The sequence below is a fragment of the Oryza sativa genome, chromosome 3 (assembly GCF_034140825.1).
Source record: "Oryza sativa Japonica Group chromosome 3, ASM3414082v1".
Lineage (NCBI taxonomy): Eukaryota > Viridiplantae > Streptophyta > Magnoliopsida > Poales > Poaceae > Oryza > Oryza sativa.
In genome coordinates this window covers 12,878,980-12,903,829 of record NC_089037.1, presented here as the reverse complement: position 1 = coordinate 12,903,829, position 24,850 = coordinate 12,878,980, and the positions used below count along the sequence as shown (strand labels likewise).

Genomic DNA, 24,850 nt, shown 5'->3' with positions numbered 1-24,850 from the left:
CGGTTACGGTTGTAAAGAGGTTAGTCCCGTTATTAGGAACAGTTAGCGATGTTGCCATCGGAGTTACGTATATGAGGATACGTGTATTGAGAAAAAAAGGCCGAGAAGACCTGTTTTCGAAGTTAGAACATAGGTTTAGTGATGTTAGAAGTTGATTTATTTTGGTACAGAGGGAGTATCTACCATCAAAACATAGAGAACTGATTAGTACACAAACTAAACTAGGCATCCAGATTAATGTTGGTACGATAACATATTAATCCTTATACGGTTAAAGTTCATACATTCGCAAAACACGCACAAAATCCACCGTTAAAAATCCTCTCCCCGTTTTTGAATAAAGTTCCTCCGCCTCCGGAGTCCGGACTGACGGACGGCCGAACCGCCAAACGACGACGGCCCAAACTCTCTGCTACTCCCACACCACAGTCAGCACGACAGTACCCAATCCCCAGCCCCACGCCACTCAAACACCCGAATAATCCTCATCCGCAAGAGGGCAGCAGAAGCAGCAAAATCCCCTGAAAAGAAAGAAAGGAAATTAAAAAAACTTCCCCAAATCGCCTCGGCCCTCGACCCTCATCGAGACAGCGCAGCCTAACCTGTCGCGCGCGCCGCTCGCCCGTATCATTGGTGGCCGCCTATTATATTTGCCCATTTGCTTGCCCCTTTCTCTCCTCCTCCTCTCCTCTTCGCTTCCCCACTAATCAATCCCACCACCTCTCTCTTACCTTCTTTCTCTTCGATTTTGTTCCCTTCTCTCGCGTCGCGAGTTCCTTGCTTCGTCGCGTCTCTCTCTCTCTCTTCTCTCTTCCGCCGCCCTTATCTCGTCTTCCTCTCTCTCTCTTCCCCTCGCGGATCGAGGGGGGGCGGAGATGGTGGATACGAGGAGGAGCGCGGCGGCGAAGCGCCCGGCGGCGGAGGAGGACCAGGAGGAGGAGAAGGCGGCGGCGGCGCCGGCGCCGGCTGCGGCTGCGGCGGGGGAGGGGGCGGGGGCGCCCGCGTCGGCGGGGCGAAGGCCGGCGAAGCGCGGCAAGGTGCGGGCGGGATCTCAACCCTTCCGTGCGCGGCGGTGGCGGGCGTCTGTTTCGGGGGGTTCTGATCTGTGGTGGCTGTTGGATTGTGTTGTGTTGTAGGCCGTGGCGGTGGAGGTGGATAGCGGGAAGGAGGATGAGGAGGCGGCGTCGGCGTCGGGGGTGGCGTCGGCGGCGGATGCTACGCCTGTGGTCGTCGGAGGCGGGGGCGCGGCGGTGCCGCCGCTTGACACGGCTGGGCTGCAGGCTCTGACCGGCGCGGTGGATAGGCTGGAGGCCATCCTGAGGCCCGGCGAGGCGGTATCGAATTCGGCCGGTACGGTTTCTTCCTCTCTGGTGGGTAAGACTACGGGGGTTTTGGATTGGCCCTCGGGGTCTGATGAATCGTCGCTGCAGGCCATAAGCGCAGTGCTCTTGCTAAGGATTTACAAGCAAAGTTGAAGGAAGTGAAGGATTTGGCGGATGGCGTGGCCAAAAAGCGGCTGCCCCCGGTGGCCAACAGGCGCCAGGAGCCCTGGTGCAGATTAATATCTCAACATGCTAAGGTCTGGCTGCGCGGTTTGTTCTTGATGTTGTTTGGGTCAATAAAACCGTGAACTCGATTTGCTCATTGTTAATATATTTTTTATTTTTTATGCTTAGATGATAAATTAGACTCATGAACACTTTTGTTACTTGTCAACAACATCATTTCTACTCATCAGCTTACTGCATACTACATTTTCGTAAAACTTCTTAGTTCAGAATAGTCCTGCTCCTCCAATCTTTAATAAGAAATTGTACTATGTTTTTGGAGCTTATCAGCGAACAGTTTAATTTCATATATAAATACAATTTATTCTATAACATAATGTTCACAAACAACTAAAATTCGTATATTATGCCATTAAGAACCTGGTAGTGTTCTCCAGGAATGCCTAAATTAAAGACACATTGTTAAATATGCTTGTATCCACTAAGTTACTAACTGTTAAATATGTTATGAATCCACTAAGTGTTAAATGTGTTATGTATCTTGCAGTCATAAATCCTTTTCCTCTAACTAAACCTTCACTGCTATTTCAGTTGGGCCATCAATAGGTATTGCAATGTGCAGGAATTGTATTACTACACAACGAATTACATAACAATTCTATCGCAAGCATGTATAATTATGAAACAGCGCTATTGTTATTTTTGCTATTGCATATATTTTGCCAACATTAGTTAGTAGCTACGTAATACTTCTAGCAAATTCATAATACACTCTCTGCTCTTCATTTGATTTACTGCATTTCTTTCTTAATGTGCAGAATCCTTCCATTCCTATTAATGCCTCGCATTTTACTGTTGGTTATGGAGCTCACCATAACTTGAGACTGGAAGGGTCATATACCAACTCACTTGTTTGTAGATTGAAGCATGCTAAGGTAACGTGGTGTTTTAGAAGTTCCTGTGTTATACACATTTCACGTCTTATGTACCCTGTCTTATCTTTATTTCATGTATCAGCGAGGTGCTCTTCTTGAAATCTACGAGTCCAAAGTTGTTCGTGTAAATGGAAAGTCTTTTGACAAGACTAATAAAGTTACGTTATGTGGAGGGGATGAAGTTGTTTTCAATACACCTGTGAGGCATGCTTATGTATCCTTTTTATTGCCTACGCCTTATCCAGTGGGTTCCTTACTGGCTCTGTTTGAGGCTAGCACCAACAGGATTTGATTTTTACTGGACACTTGTGCATAATAAGATTTTCAATTAAGTGATAAGCAATGATTAGACAATTAAATATTTTGCCTTTGAAAGTCCTTAATGCGATGTTAGATATTTGAGCAACTTCCAGAGGAGAAATCAAGCACATCGCCATTTTCCTCTACTTGGTGTAGTGTTCAGCCGGGGCAGCATTCGCTTATCAAAGATTTTAAGGATATTTTTTCATCTAAGGAGGCCAAAGTAACATCCTTTTACTTTGGAAAGAGTCGACCTCCTTTGATGCCTGTTGGTAATGTATTTCATTTGAAATTGCACTTTACCTGATAGAAAAAGATGCTAATGTAAGCATTATTGCAGGATCATCATCGGATCCAGATCTGGTCAGTAGTCTATGTAAAACAATGGAGGACCAGTTTAACTCTGAAGAAAACACACCATTTGCTTGGTGTCAATTATTGGAGGAGGATTTGAAAAATGCAACTATTGATCCTAGTGAAATCTCCGAGACATTTGATAGCTGTCCATATTATCTAAGGTAAACTGTACTTAGCTGCCTGTCTCATGGCTTATAATTCTGCTATTTTTGTTCTTAGGATATCTCTGTAAACTGTTGTAATAAATTTTGTTAATACTTATGAGATTGAGTATTTGTTCTTTGGCCTTGAAATGCCATGGTTGGTAAGTTCTGTGGTCTCTGTGCATCTTAGTTTGGAACTCTTGATAAGCTTCATCATTGTATTCCACACTCATCTAAATGATATTAGTTTGCAGACATATGGTGCTGTTATTTCTTCTAGGAAGTCTTATTCTTCTATCTGTAATTTGCAGCAGATGTAAATGCTTGATATTAGTTTTTTTCCTTGTTCCTTCCAATTTATTCTCAAATGTTTCTTTTGTAATTTCTTTTTGTAAATTCTGACATACAATTAGTCCAGCAATATATGGATTTAGTGACTGAATAAAATCATTAGATTTATGTTATCTATGCTTCCATAGAATCACTTCTTTATTCCAAATGGTCTCCCAGTATGAATAAATCTATACTATTGAGTTGACTCCTCGCTGCCCTTGCAGCACTATGGGCTACAGTAGAGTAGTAGACACACATAGGCCTTGGGGACGTTGGGCTATATCAACTATTTTATGTTCCTTCTATTTTTTTTTTAAAAAAATACTTTCCTTCTAGTTCCTCAAGCCATTTCTTTTCTAAACGGTGAACGCATAGTTGTCATGAACTATATTCTAATAACTCTTTTGTTTATGTAGTGAGAACACCAAATCTGCTCTCCAGTCATCAGCATATGTAAATTTGCACTGCAAGGACTATATCAAGTTCACAAAAGATATTTCTTCTCTTAGTCAGCGAGTACTGCTGTCTGGTCCGGCAGGTACATACTGTATGCATTCTGTAGGCTTGGTGTTATTGTATTGTATAATGCTACTATTTTTTTCCAATGATTAATTTAATTTTACTATGTGTAAAGTGTGGTAACATATGTTTTTACAGGAACCGATATCTACCAACAATATCTGGTTAAGGCACTTGCAAAACACTTTGGTGCTAGGTTGCTCACCATAGACTCTTCCATGCTATTTGGTGTAAGCTTCTTAGCAATTATACCTTTTTTTTCATTTATGTTAGCCAAGAATTTTTTTTATGAACTTTTTATCTGTATTCTTATTGGAATTATTGTTGTTATTTCTTTTTGTTGTACCTGTGCCATTCAACCAATGTTGGTGTTCTTACTTGCTGGCCTTTTTGAGCAAAAAAATTGTAAACACTTGTTTTGGTATGGTATGAATTTAAGTAATAAAGACTCTGAGCATTATTTTTCTTATTTCAGGGGAAGACTACCAAGGAATCAGATTCATACAAAAAGGGTAAGGACATACATAATACATTGTTGCCTTGTACTGAGTTTCAACTCACAACCCTAGTTATGTTCTTTCCAAAGATAGGCCATCGACATTGTTGTATTGCAAGTTTATGGCTGAGCGTTAGTAGTAATGCGAGTATAATGAACTTATTATTCTTGTCAAACTGGTCAAGCGAGTGTGGGTCATTTGTTGATCTTCAGATGTTCTTTTTTTTTCAGGTGATAGAGTGCGGTACATTGGTTCGTTACAGTCAACAGGTATTATCCTTGATGGAGAAAGGTATGATAATTTTTTTAATATTTATTTATTCTCTATGTACTTCATAATATTTGTAGTCATAAGCTTGTCTTAGCTGCCTGTTTCTTTGTAAAACAACACAAAATAAATGGGTTCTCACTTTTGCATGATTTATCCTTGTGAAGCTTCCTGAGATGTGGCCTATTGTCTAAAAAAAGCTTCATTAGTTTTGCAAAGATGTGTGGCAGTTAGTCTGCTCTAAGGAAATAAACTTCTTATGGTTGTTATAATGTGCTCTTACATATTGCTGCTGGCTGATGTTTAATTGTTTACTCTGTAGTCCTCCAGATTTTGGTTCACAAGGTGAAATATGTCTTCCTTTCGAAGAGAATAGATCATCAAAGGTTGGAGTAAGATTTGATGAACAAATTCCGGGAGGTATTGATCTAGGAGGCAATTGTGAAGTTGATCATGGTTTATTTTGTTCAGGTGATTCCTCGCTCTGTTGATAAGTTTTGAAGAACTGCCAGTAAATTACATTGTTCTCCTTCTTTTTAACTATTATGTTTACTGCTACCCTTCAATTGATTCATGCTTGATATGACTTTCTTACCTACTATTCTTTCAGTTGATTCTTTATGCCTCGATGCTCCAGGATGGGAAATTAGATCGAAACACCCATTTGATGTCATTATTCAGGTTCGTGCATCTGTATATTTTAGTCATGATTTATGTAAATGATATTTTGCTTCCTTTTACTAACTTTGTTTGCTCCATAGTTTATCTCTGAAGAAATCGAGCATGGTCCTCTAGTCTTATTTTTGAAGGACACAGAAAGAATTTGTGGGAATAATGATTCCTATCGTGCTCTCAAGAGCAAGCTTCAATATTTCCCAGCAGGTGCTTTTATTATTGGTTCTCATGTACATCCTGATGATCACAAAGAGAAGGTACTGTTTGTAATTTTATGGTATAGTCTACAAATGCTCCTAACTGTATTATGTGGTTGATTTATCATTTATGGCTAATGGGCATACTTCTACATGCAGGCAAATGCCAGTTCTCTACTTCTTTCAAAGTTCCCATACAGCCAAGCAATACTTGACTTTGCATTTCAGGTAGTTTTAATTATACTGCTGTTGCGTCCTTGTTGTAGTTATATCGTACGTGATAATTATTAAAATATTAGAAATAATAACTCGGTTTTTTATCATTTTAATTAATGCCTCGGGTTCAACATGCATCTTCCTTGGGTATTGTTCATGTCCTCTTCATATTGTTACGTGCATCAAATCTGCTTTCAGTTGTCAGAGAATAGACTTTTTGATACATTTTTGTAATAAGCTTATGTTTTAGGCAAACTTGTGGGTCTTTCTGATTGTTGATTTGTTCCAATTACTGCAAAGTATTGCAGGAGATTCATGACGAATGATCACTTCATTGACTGAACACTATTTATCAGTAGTTTAGGTACCTTAATGAACTTCATGCATGATCTTAGGGGTATCTGCTTCCTACTATTATGTGAACCATGAGAAATTTTGTTTCTCTGTGGTTTCATTGTACATAGCTGTTGAACTCAAGTAATCATATTAGTCATGTCCCTATTCCTGCAGTGATGGAATATGTCTCTTGGTGATAGGCTCTTGGCTTCTTGGCCGAGCGATTTTTTTAAGCACTTTGGACACCCATGTAGGAATGTACATTTCTAGAAGTTCGTGACACTCATTATTTTTTATTTCGCAGAATATTACATGATTTTATGTGTATAATGCCCGAATCATAAAAGTTAGCACCTGAACTTGCATGTGCTCCGGTGCATGAAAACATCTAGTTACTATAGTCTTTCAGTTGCCTTCTCCTGAATGCATGCATGCGTACATCTATTAAAGGTGCTATACTATCTAGGTTTTGTCCCGTAATGTTTGAATCTGAGCATGCATTCAATCAAATCAGGTTGTGCATGACCAATCAGCAGGCACCTGTATATTGCTACCAGCCAGTGGTTATTCGTTATGGATCCCATGGTTATTCATGAGAAAGTGTTGTATTTTCACAATAGCTATTTGACCCGGTATCATCCATCATGCTGATATATTTCTAGTTCAATATTTCTTCCCCCCCCCCCAAAAAAAAAAAATCTGATTTGATAAAGTTTTGACCATTACAATTGTGATATCTTCTTAGCATGCATATATTTTGATTTGGAACATGTGACGTGATTTATTTTGCTACCATGAATTAACACAAGGGAATGCAGGACTTTGATCGTGGAACTGATAAGAATAAAGAAACTTCAAAGGCGACGAAGCATCTAACTAAGCTTTTCCCAAATAAAGTGACGATCCAGCCACCAAAAGTATGTTCTATTCATACTAGTAAAAAAGGACAGTTAACTTGCAGCAGTTTCTCTGACTTTTTTTTTCTATTTTTTAAATCTGGAAAAAATGTTACAGGATGAAATTGAGCGCTCGAAGTGGAACCAGATGCTAGATCGAGATGTTGAAATTCTTAAAGGAAATGCTAACATTTCAAAAATTCGCTCTGTAAGTTCTAATTCTCATTTTCGATACAATTATTTGCATTTGTAACCCTGTGGTTGGCATAGCTGTCCTGTTTGCTGCATTTTTTTTTAATTTAATGTCTTTGTGCTCTAGGATAAATGTAAACATACAGTGCATGCCTTAGCAGTTGGCTATTATTTATGTTGCATATTCAGAAGCTTGTATGTGCATGGGGGAACTGCAGCTTAAAGGCACAAAAGCAACAGCTGATTTTGAATTTTACAATTTGATTTTAGGATTAATTTTACGGGTTTGCTTCACCATTTTCATTTCCTGGCTCTCTTTTCATGATTGCTAAGAAGACAAGTAAAAAATCTTCGTGAAATTATTCTTAAATAAATTTCAAATTTAAAAAAAATGGCTTTGGCTTTGAAGAAAAAGTCAACATTGTTGTTAACTAAATGCTTTGCTATCTTATTTCACCTCTACATTTATGCCAAGTATAAACACATGGATACTCCATGAATAATTAGAGAAAAATGTGAACTTTGTGTTTGAGGAAAAAATTGAACTTTTAATTAGATTACACTATCCTGAGTTGAGGAAATTGGTATTTTGAAGTGTATCGTCATGATTTATTTCTATAGCATGCTACCTGGTTGACCACGGTTTCTTCATTGGCTTGTCATTCCCTCGGGCTTAGTTTCTTATTCTTCAATCAGAATTGCATCTTATGTATGAATGAATTTTGCAATTTCCTTTTCAGTTTCTATTAAAGATGGGCTTGGAAAGCAGTGATCTTGAAACAGTATGTGTTAAGGATCGTCTCCTAACAAACGAATGTGAGTAGCATTCCTATTCATCTTTCTTCTATATTGCAAATTTCAATAAACATGATGGGTGCACTGTTATTTTTCAGGTATTGATAAAATAGTTGGTTTTGCTTTGAGTCATCAACTTAAGCACTCTACAATTCCAGACCCTTCGAGTGATGTTCGTTTCACTCTATCTAGTGAAAGGTTCACTCTAATCTTTATTTCTTCTCCACAATGCCAACAAAGTTCTCTTTATCCAGTGCATCAATGTGTATATTGTCCACTGCAGTCTTAAGCATGGTGTTGACATGTTGGAAAGTGTGGAATCTAACCCTAAGAGCAGCAACATAAGGAAGTCGCTCAAGGTGATATACTTTGTATTAGTGTATCTATTTTGACACTAGTTTATTCTACACCTTGGGAATAGTGTTATAGCTCCGAAATGGCTATTGCAACTGTAGCACTGAGAGCCTGAGACCAGTCTTCTTCACCTTCTCTGGTCAATGCATGCCTGAACGTGTAGTGTTGCAGCATTATATCTTTTAAAATGCATGGAGCTTATGAATCTTGCTATAACAATTTCAGGATATTGCTACTGAGAATGAATTTGAAAAGCGACTTCTTGCTGATGTTATACCCCCGGACGAAATAGGTGTCACCTTTGAGGACATTGGGGCATTGGAAAGTGTCAAGGAAACTCTTAAGGAGTTAGTGATGCTACCTTTGCAAAGGCCTGAATTGTTTTCCAGAGGTCAACTTATGAAGGTAGATAGTATCCTCCATATTGCATAGTTTTCACCATAATATTCTTTAGGAGGTATTGTGTATTCATTTATATTCTGCTCCAGTATGAACTTGTCCCCTGTTGGACTCAGATAAACTTCAGTTAGTCAGTAGCAGATGCTGAAATCTTGATATAGTCACATAGCTTTTGATCAATTTGGAGTTGGTCATGACAATTTCCTACCTTTTCTTTATTGGGACCTATCCATTTTATAAACCTAATGGCAATTCATGCCAAATTGGATTGGAACAAGGATAAGATATGATTTATTGTTGCAAGTTGGTTATGAATGGATGGGGGTACTACTTTTGGATAGTGGAATTTTTTATTTCCATTTTATTTGATAGTGAACTGACTTTTGTTATTGCTTATGTTGTGCCAGCCATGTAAAGGAATATTACTTTTTGGCCCGCCTGGTACAGGAAAGACAATGCTTGCCAAAGCTGTGGCTACAGAGGCTGGTGCGAATTTCATAAATATATCAATGTCGAGCATCTCTTCAAAGGTATTTTACTAAATGATTGCTATTAGTCCATGGTTTTGTTTTTGCATTTTGGGCATCTGAAACATTGTGTACCATTACCACAGTGGTTTGGTGAAGGAGAGAAGTTTGTGAAAGCTGTATTTTCACTGGCAAGCAAAATTGCTCCAAGTGTTATTTTCGTGGATGAGGTAAGTAAATTGTAATTGATCAATCACAACGCCTTTCTGAATTCCCTGTGATGTTTGCTTTCTAGTTTATCTTCTTCATCTTGTGTTGTATAGGTTGATGGCATGTTGGGTAGGCGTGAAAACCCTGGAGAACATGAAGCAATGCGTAAAATGAAAAATGAGTTTATGGTGAACTGGGATGGTCTAAGAACAAAAGATAAAGAGCGTGTATTAGTACTTGCTGCAACTAATAGGCCATTTGACCTTGATGAGGCTGTTGTTAGGAGGCTTCCTAGGCGGTGAGTATCATATTTTTCATTCATTTTAAGATTTGAACTGTGGTGCTAATTTTATGATTTTTAGATAATTGACTTGACTATGCATGTGTTTTGGTATATGTATTGCTTAGGTTGATGGTGAATTTGCCGGATGCATCAAATAGAAGAAAAATTCTTAGCGTGATACTAGCTAAAGAAGATTTGGCAGATGATGTCGATCTTGAAGCTGTAGCTAGCTTGACTGAAGGGTATTCTGGCAGTGATCTCAAGGTACTACTGTTGCATTCATAGAAGTAGTTCCACTGCTGTGATATTGATTCCTCAAATTGAATGTTGCTTGTTGAGTTGACTCCTGGCCGTAATCATTTTTCAGAATCTATGTATTACTGCTGCTCATCTCCCTATTAAAGATATCCTTGAAAAGGAGAAGAAGGTTAGTTTTTAACCTCCACTTTTATATTTGTTTTTCCTAGTATATGTATACCTTGGGGTTTCAATAAATATTTATTGGATTAGTGATGAAATCAGTGGATTTAATATACTGAGGGATGATCACATAAATTAAATATTTAATATGAACCGCAATTTAACTTCACATGTGCTGTCCACATGCAGGAGAAAGCTTTAGCAGAGGCAGAAAATAGGCCGCTGCCCCAATCATTTTCAAGTAACGATGTCCGTGCCTTACGACTAAGTGATTTCAAACATGCTCATGAACAGGTATGATCCATAATAAATAAGAACTTGCTTTCAAGTACTCGTGCTGTGATGTACATACATACTACCATGATTTTTCTTGTTAAATGCCTGAATCAAGAATTTCAAGAAAAAAGAGTAAACCTCAGTTTTTTTTAATTATTTAATGGTTTGCAAAAAGTAAGAGATAGACGAACCACGGGAATCTGTATTTCTTGACTTTCTAGAGCAGAGGTTTTATGACACCATGAATATTATAACATGTGCAAAGCATCCTGGCTGCTGTCTTAAGTTGAAACCCTTCACGGGCAACCAAACGGGGGAAACAAGTATCTTTCAGGTATGGCAGGGGCAGCGATGATCCTCCATCCCCTGTCCCTGTTTCCTGCGGAGACCCAATTAACGGGCATAGGGGGCCAGATGTAATGCAACTTATGCATGTCTAAAAGTCCAATTGTGCCATGTTTAGTGGATGAATAACAATAGTGTCCTTGTCATGTACTCCATAGATTAGTAGATATATAGCATATATTAATATAAAGTGTGGAGGTTATTTATTAATTACGTATATGATTAGAGGTGTGAGTGGTTTTTTTAAGTGGGGACGGGGGGCCACGGGGATTAATTCCCCGCACAGAGGCGGGGATGGGGAAACTTCTCTGCGGGGGGTTGGAATGGGATGTATTCCCCGGTGGGGAATACCCTGTTGCCATCTCTAGTACTGGGTTGTAAGAATTCAGAATAATCAGCAACCATTCTTAACTCCGAAAAAAAAAGGAGTACGAAAACTAGTTGTAAATTATGCAATTTATAACCAGCAGTTGTTATCCATGATCATTGAAATACATTATGTTGCTAACTTTGTATGTTTGTTATAGGTCTGTGCAAGTGTGTCTTCGGATTCAACTAACATGAATGAACTTATTCAATGGAATGATCTTTATGGAGAAGGTGGATCAAGGAAAAAGACTACTCTAAGCTACTTCATGTAGCTGAAGTTCATTCCAATGTACATATATATCAGAAGCATTAGGACAAACAATGGTGATTGGAGGCAAAAGTTTTGCAGATTCACTACAGTAAAAAAAGAACTGTACTATCTGCTAGACATCAGAAGAATTAACAACAGTTCATATCGAGGCGGATGGGATAAGACATTCAATCGTCGCCATGGTGTGGGCTGTCGATTTTGGCGAAAGAGGAAGATGGGATTCGGGATGTGGCTTACAAATTGCCTGCTGTGGTGGACCTGGGGGTAGTGACGGCAACATATCACCATCCGCAAAAATAGATTACATTTCTAGTCCCCATAGTCAGGTCAGGCAGCCAGTTCCGAGAATGACATCTCTTACCGGGCCGGTTGGTTCACCGTCATTTTTCTCATTTCGTGACAGCGATTCAAATTTTTTTAGGTTAAAGTTGTGCCTGTGCAATTGTACAGTATGAGCATCCAGGCCAATTAACTTGTTATTGCGGTCACCGCAAAATTCATTTTAAACATGTCCGTTGTTACTCCATTTGTCGACTGTCTACCAGGTTTTGGTACTGCCCCTTTACTGATCATAATATTATATATGGAGATGCGGGTTACCATTATCGATTCACCTCCTGTTGAATAGAGCCTGGCCTCCTGCTTGCCCTCATGGATGTATGGGAAAATTGCACGAGTTGTTCTTTGGAACGCAGGAATTTTTTAGGATTTTCGCGAGGAACAGTTTAGTTTCTCTAAATTCTCGTGAAAATCCTCTAAACCGAGTACGAGTTATTTGAGCTAATTCATGCGGCGTGATCTATGAGTTGTGTTATGTTTTACCATGGGAAATGGATGGGTACTGTTATCCGGGCTGTGTTTTCAGATGTGTTCGGCTGTACTGCGTGTCCTCTTTGGATCCACAGAGATCCTCTAACTTACTTTTCTCTAACTCGTGTCACTGACATATAGGCCTCTCTAACTTGTGTCCGGGTTCACATATTAGTGACTCAAAGTCAGAGGAAAGTAAGTCAGAGAAGTAAGTCAGAGAATCCTCTTCTATGCTCTGTTGTTACTGTTCTTCGACTTGCCTTCCAACAATTCACCAAAAAAAAATCCCTTGCTTTTCAACTAGTGAGCCATTCGTGCAACTACGAAGCTGTGATATCATGTACAACTATTTTCTTTTCCTTTTGCATGTACAAGTAGAATTATATGGGAGGTGTGAAAAATGATCGGTATATATATTATCTCCATATATATAGATGTCTTAATATCTCCAATCCAATTACCATATGTGCAAGTTTTTAGAGCAAAATGTTTGCAGTAATTAAGCATCCAAATCTCAAGCTCTCGTTCGATCTTGAGCAAGAACACCTGAGCGATCGAAATCTCCAATCCTCTAAAAATTGCCAAAAGGGGGAGAAAAGCAAGATCATAGATGGCTAATTACACACCAAAACTATCCCTGATACATCATCAAGAAGCAAAATCCCCGCTCAAAAACTACCACTAATCATGTACATTATGAGCAAATTAGTAAAACAGGAAAAACAAATAATCCTTCTAGCATATGCAATATGTACAGGTAGTGTTTGAGAACTTCTGCTGTAGCGCGCTTCTCTCGTAAATTTCGGCTCTAGATTCTATAAATACATAGCTATATAATCGAGAAAATTAAATAGAAGCCAGAAACTGAATTTCCTAGCCCTCGAAAGTTGGTTGGTTGGTAAATTCTCCTAAAGCTAGCTACCAATCATGATGCAGGAGCAGGAGGGACAGGATGAGGGAGCGGTCTACGTTGGGCTCCACCAGCAGCGTCAGCACGTCGTCGCCGAGCGCCACGCCGCCCGCCGTCGTCTTCCTCCTCACCTCCGCCACCGCCGCGCCCGTCGCCCCGTCCACGATCCTCGCCGCGCGCGCCGCCTCCCGCAGCCTCCCCTCCATCCTGTACCGCTGCACGGCCCGCCCGTCGTCGCTCCTGAACTCGCACCGGGGGCCCCCGCCGCCGCGCCACGCCTCGCTCGCCGCCTTGAACCACGGCCGCTGCTCGCCGCCGGCGCCGCCGCCGCGGCACGGGCGGTAGCCGTCCCACCTCCCGACCAGGTGCCCCAGCCTCGCCTTGCTGAGGATCTGGACGACGACGTTGCCGGCGAGGTCCATGAGGCAGACGTCGGCGGCGCGGCGGGAGCCGTAGTTGTCGACGCGGTAGACGATGCGGCCGCCGGAGTCGTACACGGTGCACCCGCTGCCGTTGAGCACCAGCGACTTCATCCAGATGGTGAACACCTCCCGCTGCTCGCTCCAGTGCCGTCTAGCTGTCGTACTCGCCGCCGCCGCCGGAGGAGCACCGGCGGCCTCTTCCAGCTGCTCCGCCGGCGCCGGCGACGGCGGCGACGAACAGGAGGAGTGCACCCTCACCATTGCTCTCCAGAGTTTAACGCTAGGCAGCCGCAGCATCACCATCGTTGTGCTAGCTAGCTTACAAAGGAAGAAGGGATTAGCTAGTAGCTAATTAATTAGCTATAGCTAGTAGGAGATTATTACATGCTAATTGCATGGTTAGTACTGGGAAGCTTACATATATGGATGCACAGTGAAGAAGAGCTGAAGAGGTCACAAGTTTCTTTCTTTCTTTTTTTCAAGGAATGAGGGCCAGCCATGTTGACAAATACCGATGTGTCCATTTTGAGAGCTACCTCATTCGTTCAAAAATGAATGCCTGTTTTGAAACCATATTTTTATAAAATAGCCTAATTATTTAATATCAAAGTTGTATTATATATTAGATTTGCAACCTTACATTGAAAAGTATTTGATTTGACGTTGCTTAAAAACTTGATTCACTTCTAGTTAAAACCTAACATGTATTTGTGAACAGAGGGAACTTTATTTGTATATTACTAGTATTTAATTGAACCCATCAGCTGAGTTAAACTTTATTCAATTAAGCCATGCTTATCAAGTAGGAATTAGTCAATGTTTTATTTGGGGTTGTCTGCATGCATGCATGAGCTTCCAAATGCAATCGTTATTTGTGCTGTGGTTTCTTATTTGGGTGATTTGATGTGAGCGATGAAGAAAGCTCCGGATCGAGTCCGGTCAGGGAAATATGCTGCTAATTAATTGATTGTTATACAGTTATTATTTGTTTTACATTCAACAAGTACAACTTCGAGTCATCTACAGAGAATATTAGCTCCATGATTATGTAGTAGTATTAGCTAGCATTGCACGCAATTCTGATTTGGTTTTTGCATTTCATTGTCCGATCGATCGACAGGCACCAAATTGTGCTCGCCGGCCCCACTAAATAATGCGATGCATGCACACGTATAGGATGATTTGCTCCTGTAAGAAAGATATGTTTCTCCTCATGCTCCTCCGCTTTTTAATAGATAGATGACAGTGTTGACGTTTTAACACATGTTTTACCATTCATTTTATTTAAAAATTTTATGCAAATGTATAAGATATAAATTATGCTTAAAATACTTCGAGTGATAGAACAAACTAAATTATAATTACGTATTTTTTTAATAAGACGAATGATTTATGATAAAAGTATTATCTATTAAAAAAAGAGGTATTATTAGTTTGATGAAAAATCATTTATAACGCCAGCTAGCAATTTTGTAGCCTGTAGTGTGGTGTTGGCCCAACCAAAAGTGCTGTGGTAATATGTGGTTCAGTATCACCTTGAAAATTTAGGTGGGTGATGATCAGGATATACAATGATGTTTATTTTTTCGAAACATAGAACAGACGTATGTGCTCTTATATATATGATGTACACTCATCAAGCGTATTCACGTACTTCTTATTCTTACAAGCACCTTTGAATACTAAGTCGGTATATTTTGAGATTAACGAAGTTATCATAAATATCTCAGTGTGAATGTCGCTTACCACTGAAAGAAAAATATCAGTAAATGCGAGTATTCTCTTTACTACCATATGCATTTGGTTTGCTTAGTCCTCGATGCATTTTGTTTGCTGGTATTTTGGATGTGGCTTGGATATCATAAAAATTGTGATACGATCGTGGAGTGGAATACTGATTGTGAGTTGTGACTACTAATATGCCAATCATCGTCACCATGGCCTGACAACTCTAAAAAAAAACTTTGGGTGTCATTGTGATCCTTGAATACAAACACTCAACTTTAGCTCTTCATGCAGCTTACTTAACATTCCCTAAATGCAAGCAGAATGCGACAAAGAGTTAAAACCAATGGTCAAAAACAAAAGTTTTAACTTAGACAAACACATTCAGTTTAAGTAGCTAGGACGGTGTGTGCTTATGTCACATCTTAACAAACTATTAGTACTTTGGTGAGATAAGACCATGAAAAAGTACATCCTGAAAAAGTGAAGCTTACCATGAAAAAGTACATCCTGGAGGGGATCTCTGCACTTTTGCACCATTAAATACCATGAAAAAGTGAAGCTCACTTTCGATCCGGAACACAGGATAATGACAATAATTAAGCATGCAATCAAACCGTACTGTGACCTAATTAAGATGGTAATTTAATTAGGTCCTATTGTGATCCATGCCGTCATCACATACATACTCATGCAATTGAGTAATGTGCAATCTGATGTGCAGAAGAAGAACCTAATCACAATTAAACTCAATTTTCCTTTTGTTGGCTGACGCATTGCTCCTTTTGTATTCACATGCTTACGTCTAATTAATGAATACAATTTTCAGTTCGTTCAATGTCATTTTGTGTCTTTTTTTTTCTCTACCTCCGTACAATGAGCCCTGCGAATAAATTGACATGGTGCAAATGCACAGTTTATAGCACAAATTAAGACACAACTTAAGCATGGTTTTAGCTTAGATTTAAGTGCGGATTATGAGGCAGCAAACAATCCAATATCGTCTAATCGACAATGGAAGAAATGTGACAAGACTGTTGAGAGGCCAAGAGCTCAAACCTTGAACTGACAGGAAATAGGCTGTTCAGACTTCAGAGAACAGAGACATGAAAAAATAACGGTGAGTTGTTGACTTCAAAGCTTCACATAGAGATAAATGACTCCAGTGACAGGTGATTATTTACTTAAGTGCTATCAGTTGGTTCTATCAGCCAGCTGCTACACCAATTAGCACAGAAAGGTGAGCTACAAAATTTACTTTTCTTACCAACCAATCAGAACAAATTTCTGAACAGAACCGATTGCACCAAGCAGGGAGAGAAACTTATTAATCAAAGATACTTCATGGCAAAAAGTTTAATCGGCTTGTAGTGACCCCCGCGTTGCTCTCGTGCGGGCGGCTCGGGGGCGAAACCCTAGCCGCCCGCGCCGCCACACCCTCATCCCCCTCCTCCACCTCGCCGCCGCCGGAGCTCGCCGGCGGCGTGCCGGGAAGGCGGCGGCGAGGCCCAAACGGCTCGGCGGAACCGGCCCCTGCGCGAGGAGAATGGAGAACACCGACGATGGCGAGGCCAGAGGTGGAGACGGCGGTTCGGCTTGGGGCGGCGGATCCGGCGCCCTGTGGCCGGATCTGGCCTCTCCACCCGCGGATCCGGTCGGCGCGGTGAGCGGCGCGACGGAGGCAGAGCGGGCGGCGAGCGGCTCGTGCATGCCCTGCCGGCGCGGCGAGTGGCGCAGGCGTGCCTTGCCGGCGCGGCGGGCGGCGAGACGGGCAGCGCGACGAACGTGGAGTGGGCGGCGGGCGGCGCAACACGGGCCCCGGCCAGCGAGGCAGCCTGGCGCGGTGGCGGCGCGGGTTGGGGCTGCGGCGACGGCGCCTGCTCCTGCTCTGCCTCGTGCCCCCGCCCGGTGTCGTTGTCGGATGGCGTGTAGGAGGAAGGCGAGGCCGGCGGCCAGGGCGAGGCGGCGGCCGGTGGTGTGCGAGGTGGTGTTGGCCGGACACGCGGCCATGGCCCGATGGCCGGTGGCGTGAGGCTGTGGAGGTGCTGCGCGAGGAGGAAGCCGGTGGTGGTGACCGGGTCATCAGGTGGCTGGCTGCCATTGGTGACCTCAGTGGCTTACGGCAGCACGCAGGAAGCGGTTTGGCAGTGAAGAGTTCATCCTCTGTATTGCCAGCTTGACCTGCGGGGTGGTAGACTGAGCTTGGGTGTTAAAGGGATGGCGTGGTGGTCTAGCGATGGTCGTTGTGCAGGATGGTTGTGTGGGGTTTTGATGGGAAACCACTGGCGAAAGCCTTGCCAGGCCATGGGCCGGCATGATGACGGCGACGCCATTTGGCGCCGTTCTCCTCCTTGGAGGTGTCGTCCTGGCGTTGACCCCTCATAACACCAAGAACCCTCTGCGCGCAATGGTAGCCTTGGTGGACTCCTGCAATGTCCCCGAAGCTCTTCAGGTCTAGGGTGTTTGACGAGGCCTCACTTCCTTGGCTTCGTTCCTTGCTACAGCGGGTGTTCATCACTCTTATCTGTTTACTGGGGGGTAGAGTCGGAGCTGCTTTGCTGGGGCGATGAAGCTTGGCAACGATGACACACTGCAATCTCTTTATAGGATTGTTGATGCTAGCTGTGTGTAGGAGTGGTTCCTTGGTAGCTTAGGCTGATGTCCTTCGTGGGTGTCGTTCTTGTTTGTTCATTTTGGCGTTGGGGTAGCATCGCATTGAAGTCGAAGCTGCTATGTCACTTGTGTGGCAAGCTTGGCAACGATAACATGTGTAGGCTGCCGTGTCGTCTCAAATGGCAAGCTTGGCCGATGCCTTGTATCGGGCTCCGTCGTGGTAGATTAGGATAGGTTAGCTGTTAGTGTGGTGTTGTAGTTGTGGTTTTCGCTCAGTTTTCCCTAATTAACTGAGCACTGTAAGGTTTGATCCCGTTTTCTCCTCAAAATGGGATATCTTCTTCTTAATATAAAACGTCGGCAATGGTCTGACCGTTCGGAAAAAAAAGATACTTCATGGCGGCAATACTCTATCCATAAAAACAAGTGGCGTCTCTGTCTAAGTACGTACGTTAGATTCAGACATAATTACTGTGGCCCAGGCCCGGGATATTTCCAGTTCAACACAAAGTCACAGCACTGGTAATATTAATTCTGGGAGTCTAGCGCACGGTACGAGTGAAGCAAAAAAATATTTTACCCAGTTCTTGCTAGGTCAGCAGCAAAAAAATGTTGTTCTGAATTCTGAAAGAAAAATGTTAGTAGTACTTTTAATCACAGAGTAAGGAAGATTAAAGAAAATCACAGGAGTCAGGAGTGTACTCTAATGGCCAGAACTTGCAGGTAGTACAAACTGGTGTGGCCTTGTGGCCCAAAGAGAGTTGCTGGGCTAGCTGGTGTGTGAATCCATTGAAATGAATTAAAATTTCTTTCTCAAATAACCAATTAAAAGTTTAGATTTCAAAACTGTGTAAGAGTAGACGAAACTTAATACACTTTTAGTTACATGTGGCTACCTCAATATGTTCCTTCGCAACAGGTAGTCACAATTAACAAACCATACTTTTTGTATGTTAGCTGTGTCCTTCGTAATATACTTTATTTGCATACTAGTATTTAAGCGAGATATTTTATTAGTCTTACAGAAGTACATGTATTGCAAGTGTTAACTGATGTTTTGCGCTAGTTCAGCATGTGAATGTTACTGTTAGGTGAGAGAGATAATTTGTTCGATACTATTGAAAGAAAAATATGAGTGGTAAAGCACGATCATAAAAAAATAAGTAAATTTTATAAAACCTTAGTGCTTGAGCTAATCCAGGATGGGGAATCACACAGTGCTTGAGCTGTAGTAAGCAGGGGTATTTTGGTCCATACTAAAATACAACACATGTAAAACGATCCAAAACATGTATTTAAGTGTATAGGATGGTATGCACCCAATTTTGAGAGAGGTGTAGTGGTATGCTTACAAATAGATAAATAGTAATGGTATTTTTCAAAACTAGCAAATTTGTAATGGTATGATTCAATTAATTCTAGATTAAAATATACTATCTCTCTCCTCTTGCTTATTCTCCGTAAGAGAACTATGGCATTTGGATGTAAATCTTTTTGGAGTGTGGGTCTTATCTTAATATTAATTACTATCTATATACATTGTGAAAAATGAGAACAACAAAAGATCAATGTCATGTGGGTCCTATCTGTATAGACTACTTGATCTATATCCATATACATCTGTACTTGTTCGTATAAAATGGTAATATCATATTCCACGTTCTTTATCATGGCATTGGCCAAATTTGCTCAAAATAAATTATACCTAGCATGTTGAGTTGGTCTTATCGAGTACTCCAGTCATATTCAGCCCTAGGTTTATGTTGAGTTGGTCTTATCGAGTACTCCAGTCATATTCAGCCCTAGGTTTATTTTTTATGGACAGATGGTTAGCCCAATGCCCCGCCATCGCGGACTCCAATGATAAAATATCCTCTTCTTCCTGTAAAAAAACAAAAAAAACTAATTTCAACCTACAATCCCTTTTAATTTCAAAAGAAATCAGAGCAAAAGAGCATAGTATGCTCGTAGTATCTCAATTAATTTCTGAATATTTGGAGGGATTACAGTTAAACCAGTCTCCTCGTCTTCTCTCCTCCCCTCCCGCTTGGAGCTTTCCGCTGCTCAAACCCCCGCCGCGCCAACCTAGGGCATGCTCCCAACCCCCATGGCCCTAGCCCTAGCCCTAGCCCTATCCCCCTCCTCCTCCTCGCCATGACCGCCCTCGCCTCCCCCTTCCTCCTCCCCCACCGCCGCCGGAAGCGCCCCCTCGACGATTCCCACTTCCACGGCCCGCAGCGCCACCGCCGCCGCCGCCTCTGCCTCTGCCCGGCGGCCTTCCCCTCCCCGCCGATCCCGCCCGAGGCGGCGTCGTCCCCCGCGTTCGACATGGGGGGCTTCCTCTCCTTCCTCCGGGGTAAACCTAGGCACGACGATGCCGGCCTCGGGGTGTACAGGGGCTGGGTCGACGTCCGGTCGCGGGATCTCTCGGTGGCCACCGCCATGGAAGACGACGACGCGGGGTTTGGCCCCCGGTTGGTGGTGAGGCGGAGGGTCGGGGACCCGAGGAAGGCCGCCCTGGAGGCCGCGGCGCCGCGTCCGCGGGTGAAGAGGGAGCCGTACTACAAGGAGGCGCTCGAGAGGATGAGGAGCCACGACAAGAGGCTGGGCGAGCTCGCTTCACTGGTGAATCTAGAAGAGGAGAAACTCGCCGAGCTGCGGAAGGCGGCTGAGCCACCCAAGGAGGTATCGATATCGTTACGTTTACCATTCCTTTGTTTTTATGTTATATTATTTTCATAGTTGGTGAATGTGAAGATCACAACTCACTAGTGGTAAAGTGTGCGTATTGCGTTGAAGTGAATTAATGGAGGTTCATTGTAATGAGAGCTTCGGGGCATAGCTACATAATTGAGTTCTTGAACTTTTTCAAGTTTAAAGTTTGGACAATTTTAGGCTTCCTAGTATCGCTCGCCCTAAATAGATGTTTTGAATTGTCAAAAAAAGAGAGAGAGGGGCAAGCAAGGATGTCTTGACACAATGTGGATTCTAGAGTCGATTCTCCTTTTGAGTGCTTGCGAATTCACAAGATATGCATTTGAATGTAGAGTTTAATTGGGGGAAAGTATATTCCTTTGTTGATTAACCTTTCTTAGTTGTTGCTCTATATCAACCTTTTATGCTTTTGCTCACTGTCGGTTTCTGCATGTTGATCTTTCACTACTCCAGGACCTGTCTGAACTCTTTACACCTCTAACTGCTGAAGAGGAAAATGAAGTTCATAATTGTTTGTTTGGTAGGGGTTCAAGGTACCTTTGATGACCCTGCTGCATGTTGTTTGTAGCTTCTATGTTTGTTGCTATAACAATTGATCATCACTCTTTTGTCCTTACAGTACTGAAATCCTAGCACTGCATGAGCCCTCCAACATTGAAGTTAGCAGAGAGAAGTTCCGGTGCTTGAGACTGACTGCCTGGTTAAATGATGAGGTAACTATCTATCTTGAATATACTTATATATGAAACAAACTCCACTAGTATCTATGGTTTACTTCCTTTTTTTAAAAAAAAGATTGATGGTTTACATGGACCGGCGATGACCCTGCCCATATTATCTTACGTAATGAGGGCATGTATTCCTCTTACATGCAGGTCATTAATTTGTACCTTGAATTATTGAAGGAGAGAGAGGCAAGAGAACCAAAAAGGTTTTTGAAATGCCATTTCTTTAATACATTTTTTTATAAGAAGGTTAGATCATAAGCTTCTTTTGCTTTCACGTATTCTATCTTCGTATTCATATTAAATGTTCTTATCGTCTCTGTACTTTATAACTTTTTTTAGCATTTCTGGTGTATTATTGGTTTATAAGGATTTGGTGCAATGAACTTATGAGTGTTCAAATATGATATCACTGTAGGAACATTTATATTATATTTCAGTTGTGTTATTAATTTATGGACATTTTTAGAGTTTTTCCCTCAGGAGGTATATAGGTAATAACTGTCCAGATATCTTCATGGGTTTCTCAGGTTAACATCATTACTGGCTTTGGAGCCTTAATTGGACACAAATACTCAATTAGCTTGTGTTTATGGCATATTAACTAATATGCTATTCATTTGGCTCATTTAGGTATATATTAATTCATCCATAGAAAATTATAGGGCATATTATATATTGAAAAGTCAAACTTTATAGATTCTGACCAACAATTACTCAAATCATAAATATATTTGGTGTATCAGAATTATACTGATAGATTCATATTTCTGAGAGCTTTTCATAAAATGTTGGTTGCGCAGATATTACGAATGTAATTTATGAGCAATCAATGGTTAAGCTCTTTTCCTAAAGATTTTTTTTTTAAAATATGATATGCCCTATATTTACTCTAGGAACAGTCAATAGCAGCATATGTTTGACTTCAGTCATACGACAACAGGATACAGTTCTAAACGGAGGGCTTAGTTCTCCATTTGCTTTTTTGGTTTTCTTAAGTTTTGTTATCACTTATTCGAGACATTTGTTGTGGAAATGGTAGACAGTTTTATGTTTTCAGTTTATCCTTGCTTCATTGTTCATTGAAGATTTCTAAAATATCACTCCATTCCAAAGGATGATGTTTGGAGAAATGCCACCCAAGTGTTAGCTTCGCAAAATACCATTACTTCTTCTCTTTGGGGGGCAGTATTGTGTTGGCCTGTTTGGTTAGGGATGGGAAATTCTAGGAAGTTCTTCATTTGCCTTCATCCACTCATTTGATATCCTTTTATTATGAATTTTACCATTTCATTTTCATTTGTGAATGCTGAATTGCTGATCACCAAGTAAATGCTAATCTTCATTGACTCCCTGAATTGTTGGTCGTTTGGTTCAGCTTGCTTGCGGAAAAAATGGCTATGACTACAAATCTGTTAAAAGATGGACTACCCGCAGGAGGTTGGGTTATGAGCTTATTGAGTGTGATAAAGTAAAGTATCTGTTGCATTCTTAGTCCTTCTGTTGTCACGGATGTTGGAACATGCTTATTTGTAATTATAAACTTATCCTCAGAATTTACTTTGCAGATCTTTGTCCCTGTACATAAAGATGTCCATTGGTGCTTAGCAGTTATAAACATGAAAGAAAGGACATTCCAATACCTTGATTCTCTTGGTTGTGTGGATCATCATGTACCAAGAGTGCTGGTAAACTTATAGCTGTAGAGAAAAAATACAACTGGGGCACTCAAAAAGTAGTACCCCCTTCTATTGCTATTTCCTGCATGGCATTTTATTTTTTTTAAAAAAAAGGTTGTTAAATGTGTTATGCTCTAGGGGAATTTGCATGTTCGTAGTTATTTCGGTGTTTCATTAATGTGTTGCTAAGCTTGTTTAATCCATCAAATACTTGCAGTTACAGATTTGAGTGGGCTTACCTGTATTTTATTGTGCATGCCACTCACAGGCTAGATATATTGCAGAGGAAGTGAAGGACAAGAGTAATAAAGAGATCGACACAAACACTTGGCACGAAGAGTTAGTTGATGATATTCCTTTGCAGCAAAATGGGTATGTATTGCATGTGCTAATGATTATTTCCTGCATAAATTCAGTATTATGGAACACAATCACTTTCAATAGCTTGAACCATGATTTGTTAGGTATTATCATGTGTTAAACCTTCAGCGGTTTTCTGTATGTTTTTTTAATCCATGTTTGGTTGGATGGCCATATGAAGAATTCATTTTGTAACATAAGCATTGGCACATTCATGAACATGTTACGATGGACAACAATATAGTTTTAGTTGACACAAGCATCGTATATTTGAACAGGTGGGACTGTGGTATGTTTATGCTCAAGTACATTGATTTCCACAGCAGAGGATTGAGCATGTCTTTTAGTCAGGTGAGTTGGATTCATTTAAGAAATTTGAGCAGAATATCCTCTGCCTCTGGGCTAGTGCCTTAACAATTTGGACTTAGCATGTGTTGTAGACTTCATTATGTAAATTTCTCGTGTGAGTACATAAGCTTGTTTCACAATTTCTCGAGGTGATTTTACATAATCATGCTTATCAGTGTGGTTTGTTTTGGAACTGCAGGAAAACATGGAATATTTCAGAAAGAGAACAGTGATGGAAATCTTAAGATTAAGAGCTGACTAATCAAATATGGATCCTTTTCCTTTTGGTGAACAGCTGATTAACTTAGGTTGATATTCGTAGACTAAATTGTCAATCGTGTATACATTGTTGGAAGTTGCCGGCAAAGATAGGAAATATATTTTTCCAGTGAGAAGCTGGAGTTTTGTCAGTATGTAAACCTGTATGTTGATAACACCAGATTTCTGTAAAGTTCCGTTGTTTTTGGTGATTCAGTTGGCAGAAAGAACAAGAGGGGGAAGAGAATCTTTGCGCTCGGTTGAACAATCTGTATCTGAAGAGTTTAACTTTTAGGAGCCTAGCCGTAGTGCTACTGATACTTACCATTTGCTGCTCATTTGATTGTTCTTGTAGTGCTTTGGTAGCTGGTGGGGATTGGCATGCTCTGGTGCATGCCAGAAAAGAGGAAAGGTTGTACCCGGCATCCACAAGTTAAACAAATGCGTATAATGGTTCTTCATTTGTAAACCATGTGTTTGTGTTGTCAAATTTACTCGGGACATCCGAAACGTAAAACATCATGTTTTGTGATTTGTTTAATGAAACCTTATGTTCTGGGGCAAAATGTTACTTAAAACCCCAGGTACAAAACATGTGATTTGTTTCATGAAACCTCATGTTAGGTACAAGCTTCTGTTTTCCATTTGGTTGATATATTTATCCATAATAATTGTAAAAGAAAAGTATTGAGGTTTTTTTTAGTATTTGTACATGCTAGCTGTTT

The 24,850-nt window shown here is 41.1% G+C and overlaps 3 protein-coding genes across 3 annotated transcripts; 2 read left to right on the top strand and 1 right to left on the bottom strand.

Annotated features, from left to right (window-relative positions):
• Positions 1 to 744: 744 nt before the first annotated feature.
• On the top strand, positions 745 to 12,173 carry LOC4332809 (uncharacterized). The gene is made up of 28 exons (XM_015775879.3): positions 745 to 1,037; positions 1,137 to 1,350; positions 1,431 to 1,579; positions 2,327 to 2,443; positions 2,526 to 2,657; positions 2,838 to 3,015; positions 3,084 to 3,261; positions 3,993 to 4,114; positions 4,234 to 4,325; positions 4,571 to 4,607; positions 4,823 to 4,883; positions 5,182 to 5,330; positions 5,470 to 5,540; positions 5,621 to 5,791; positions 5,891 to 5,959; positions 7,102 to 7,200; positions 7,298 to 7,387; positions 8,112 to 8,187; positions 8,265 to 8,364; positions 8,450 to 8,525; positions 8,746 to 8,925; positions 9,327 to 9,449; positions 9,533 to 9,616; positions 9,710 to 9,894; positions 10,005 to 10,143; positions 10,247 to 10,306; positions 10,489 to 10,593; positions 11,448 to 12,173. The coding sequence occupies exons 1-28, from the start codon at positions 876 to 878 to the stop codon at positions 11,559 to 11,561; spliced, it is 3,333 nt and encodes a 1,110-aa protein (XP_015631365.1). The 5' UTR covers positions 745 to 875; the 3' UTR covers positions 11,562 to 12,173.
• A 785-nt stretch (positions 12,174 to 12,958) lies between these two features.
• LOC107277801 (protein LURP-one-related 11) lies at positions 12,959 to 14,298 on the bottom strand. Its single transcript, XM_015775880.3, has one exon. The coding sequence runs from the start codon at positions 14,003 to 14,005 to the stop codon at positions 13,289 to 13,291; it is 717 nt and encodes a 238-aa protein (XP_015631366.1). The 5' UTR covers positions 14,006 to 14,298; the 3' UTR covers positions 12,959 to 13,288.
• Positions 14,299 to 20,047: 5,749 nt separating this feature from the next.
• Positions 20,048 to 24,615, top strand: LOC4332808 (putative ubiquitin-like-specific protease 1B). Its single transcript, XM_015777735.3, has 9 exons — positions 20,048 to 20,725; positions 21,209 to 21,288; positions 21,375 to 21,468; positions 21,631 to 21,729; positions 22,859 to 22,951; positions 23,049 to 23,168; positions 23,428 to 23,531; positions 23,798 to 23,870; positions 24,067 to 24,615. Exons 1-9 carry the CDS (start codon positions 20,195 to 20,197, stop codon positions 24,127 to 24,129), a joined length of 1,257 nt encoding a protein of 418 aa, XP_015633221.1. The 5' UTR covers positions 20,048 to 20,194; the 3' UTR covers positions 24,130 to 24,615.
• The last annotated feature ends 235 nt before the right edge of the window (positions 24,616 to 24,850 follow it).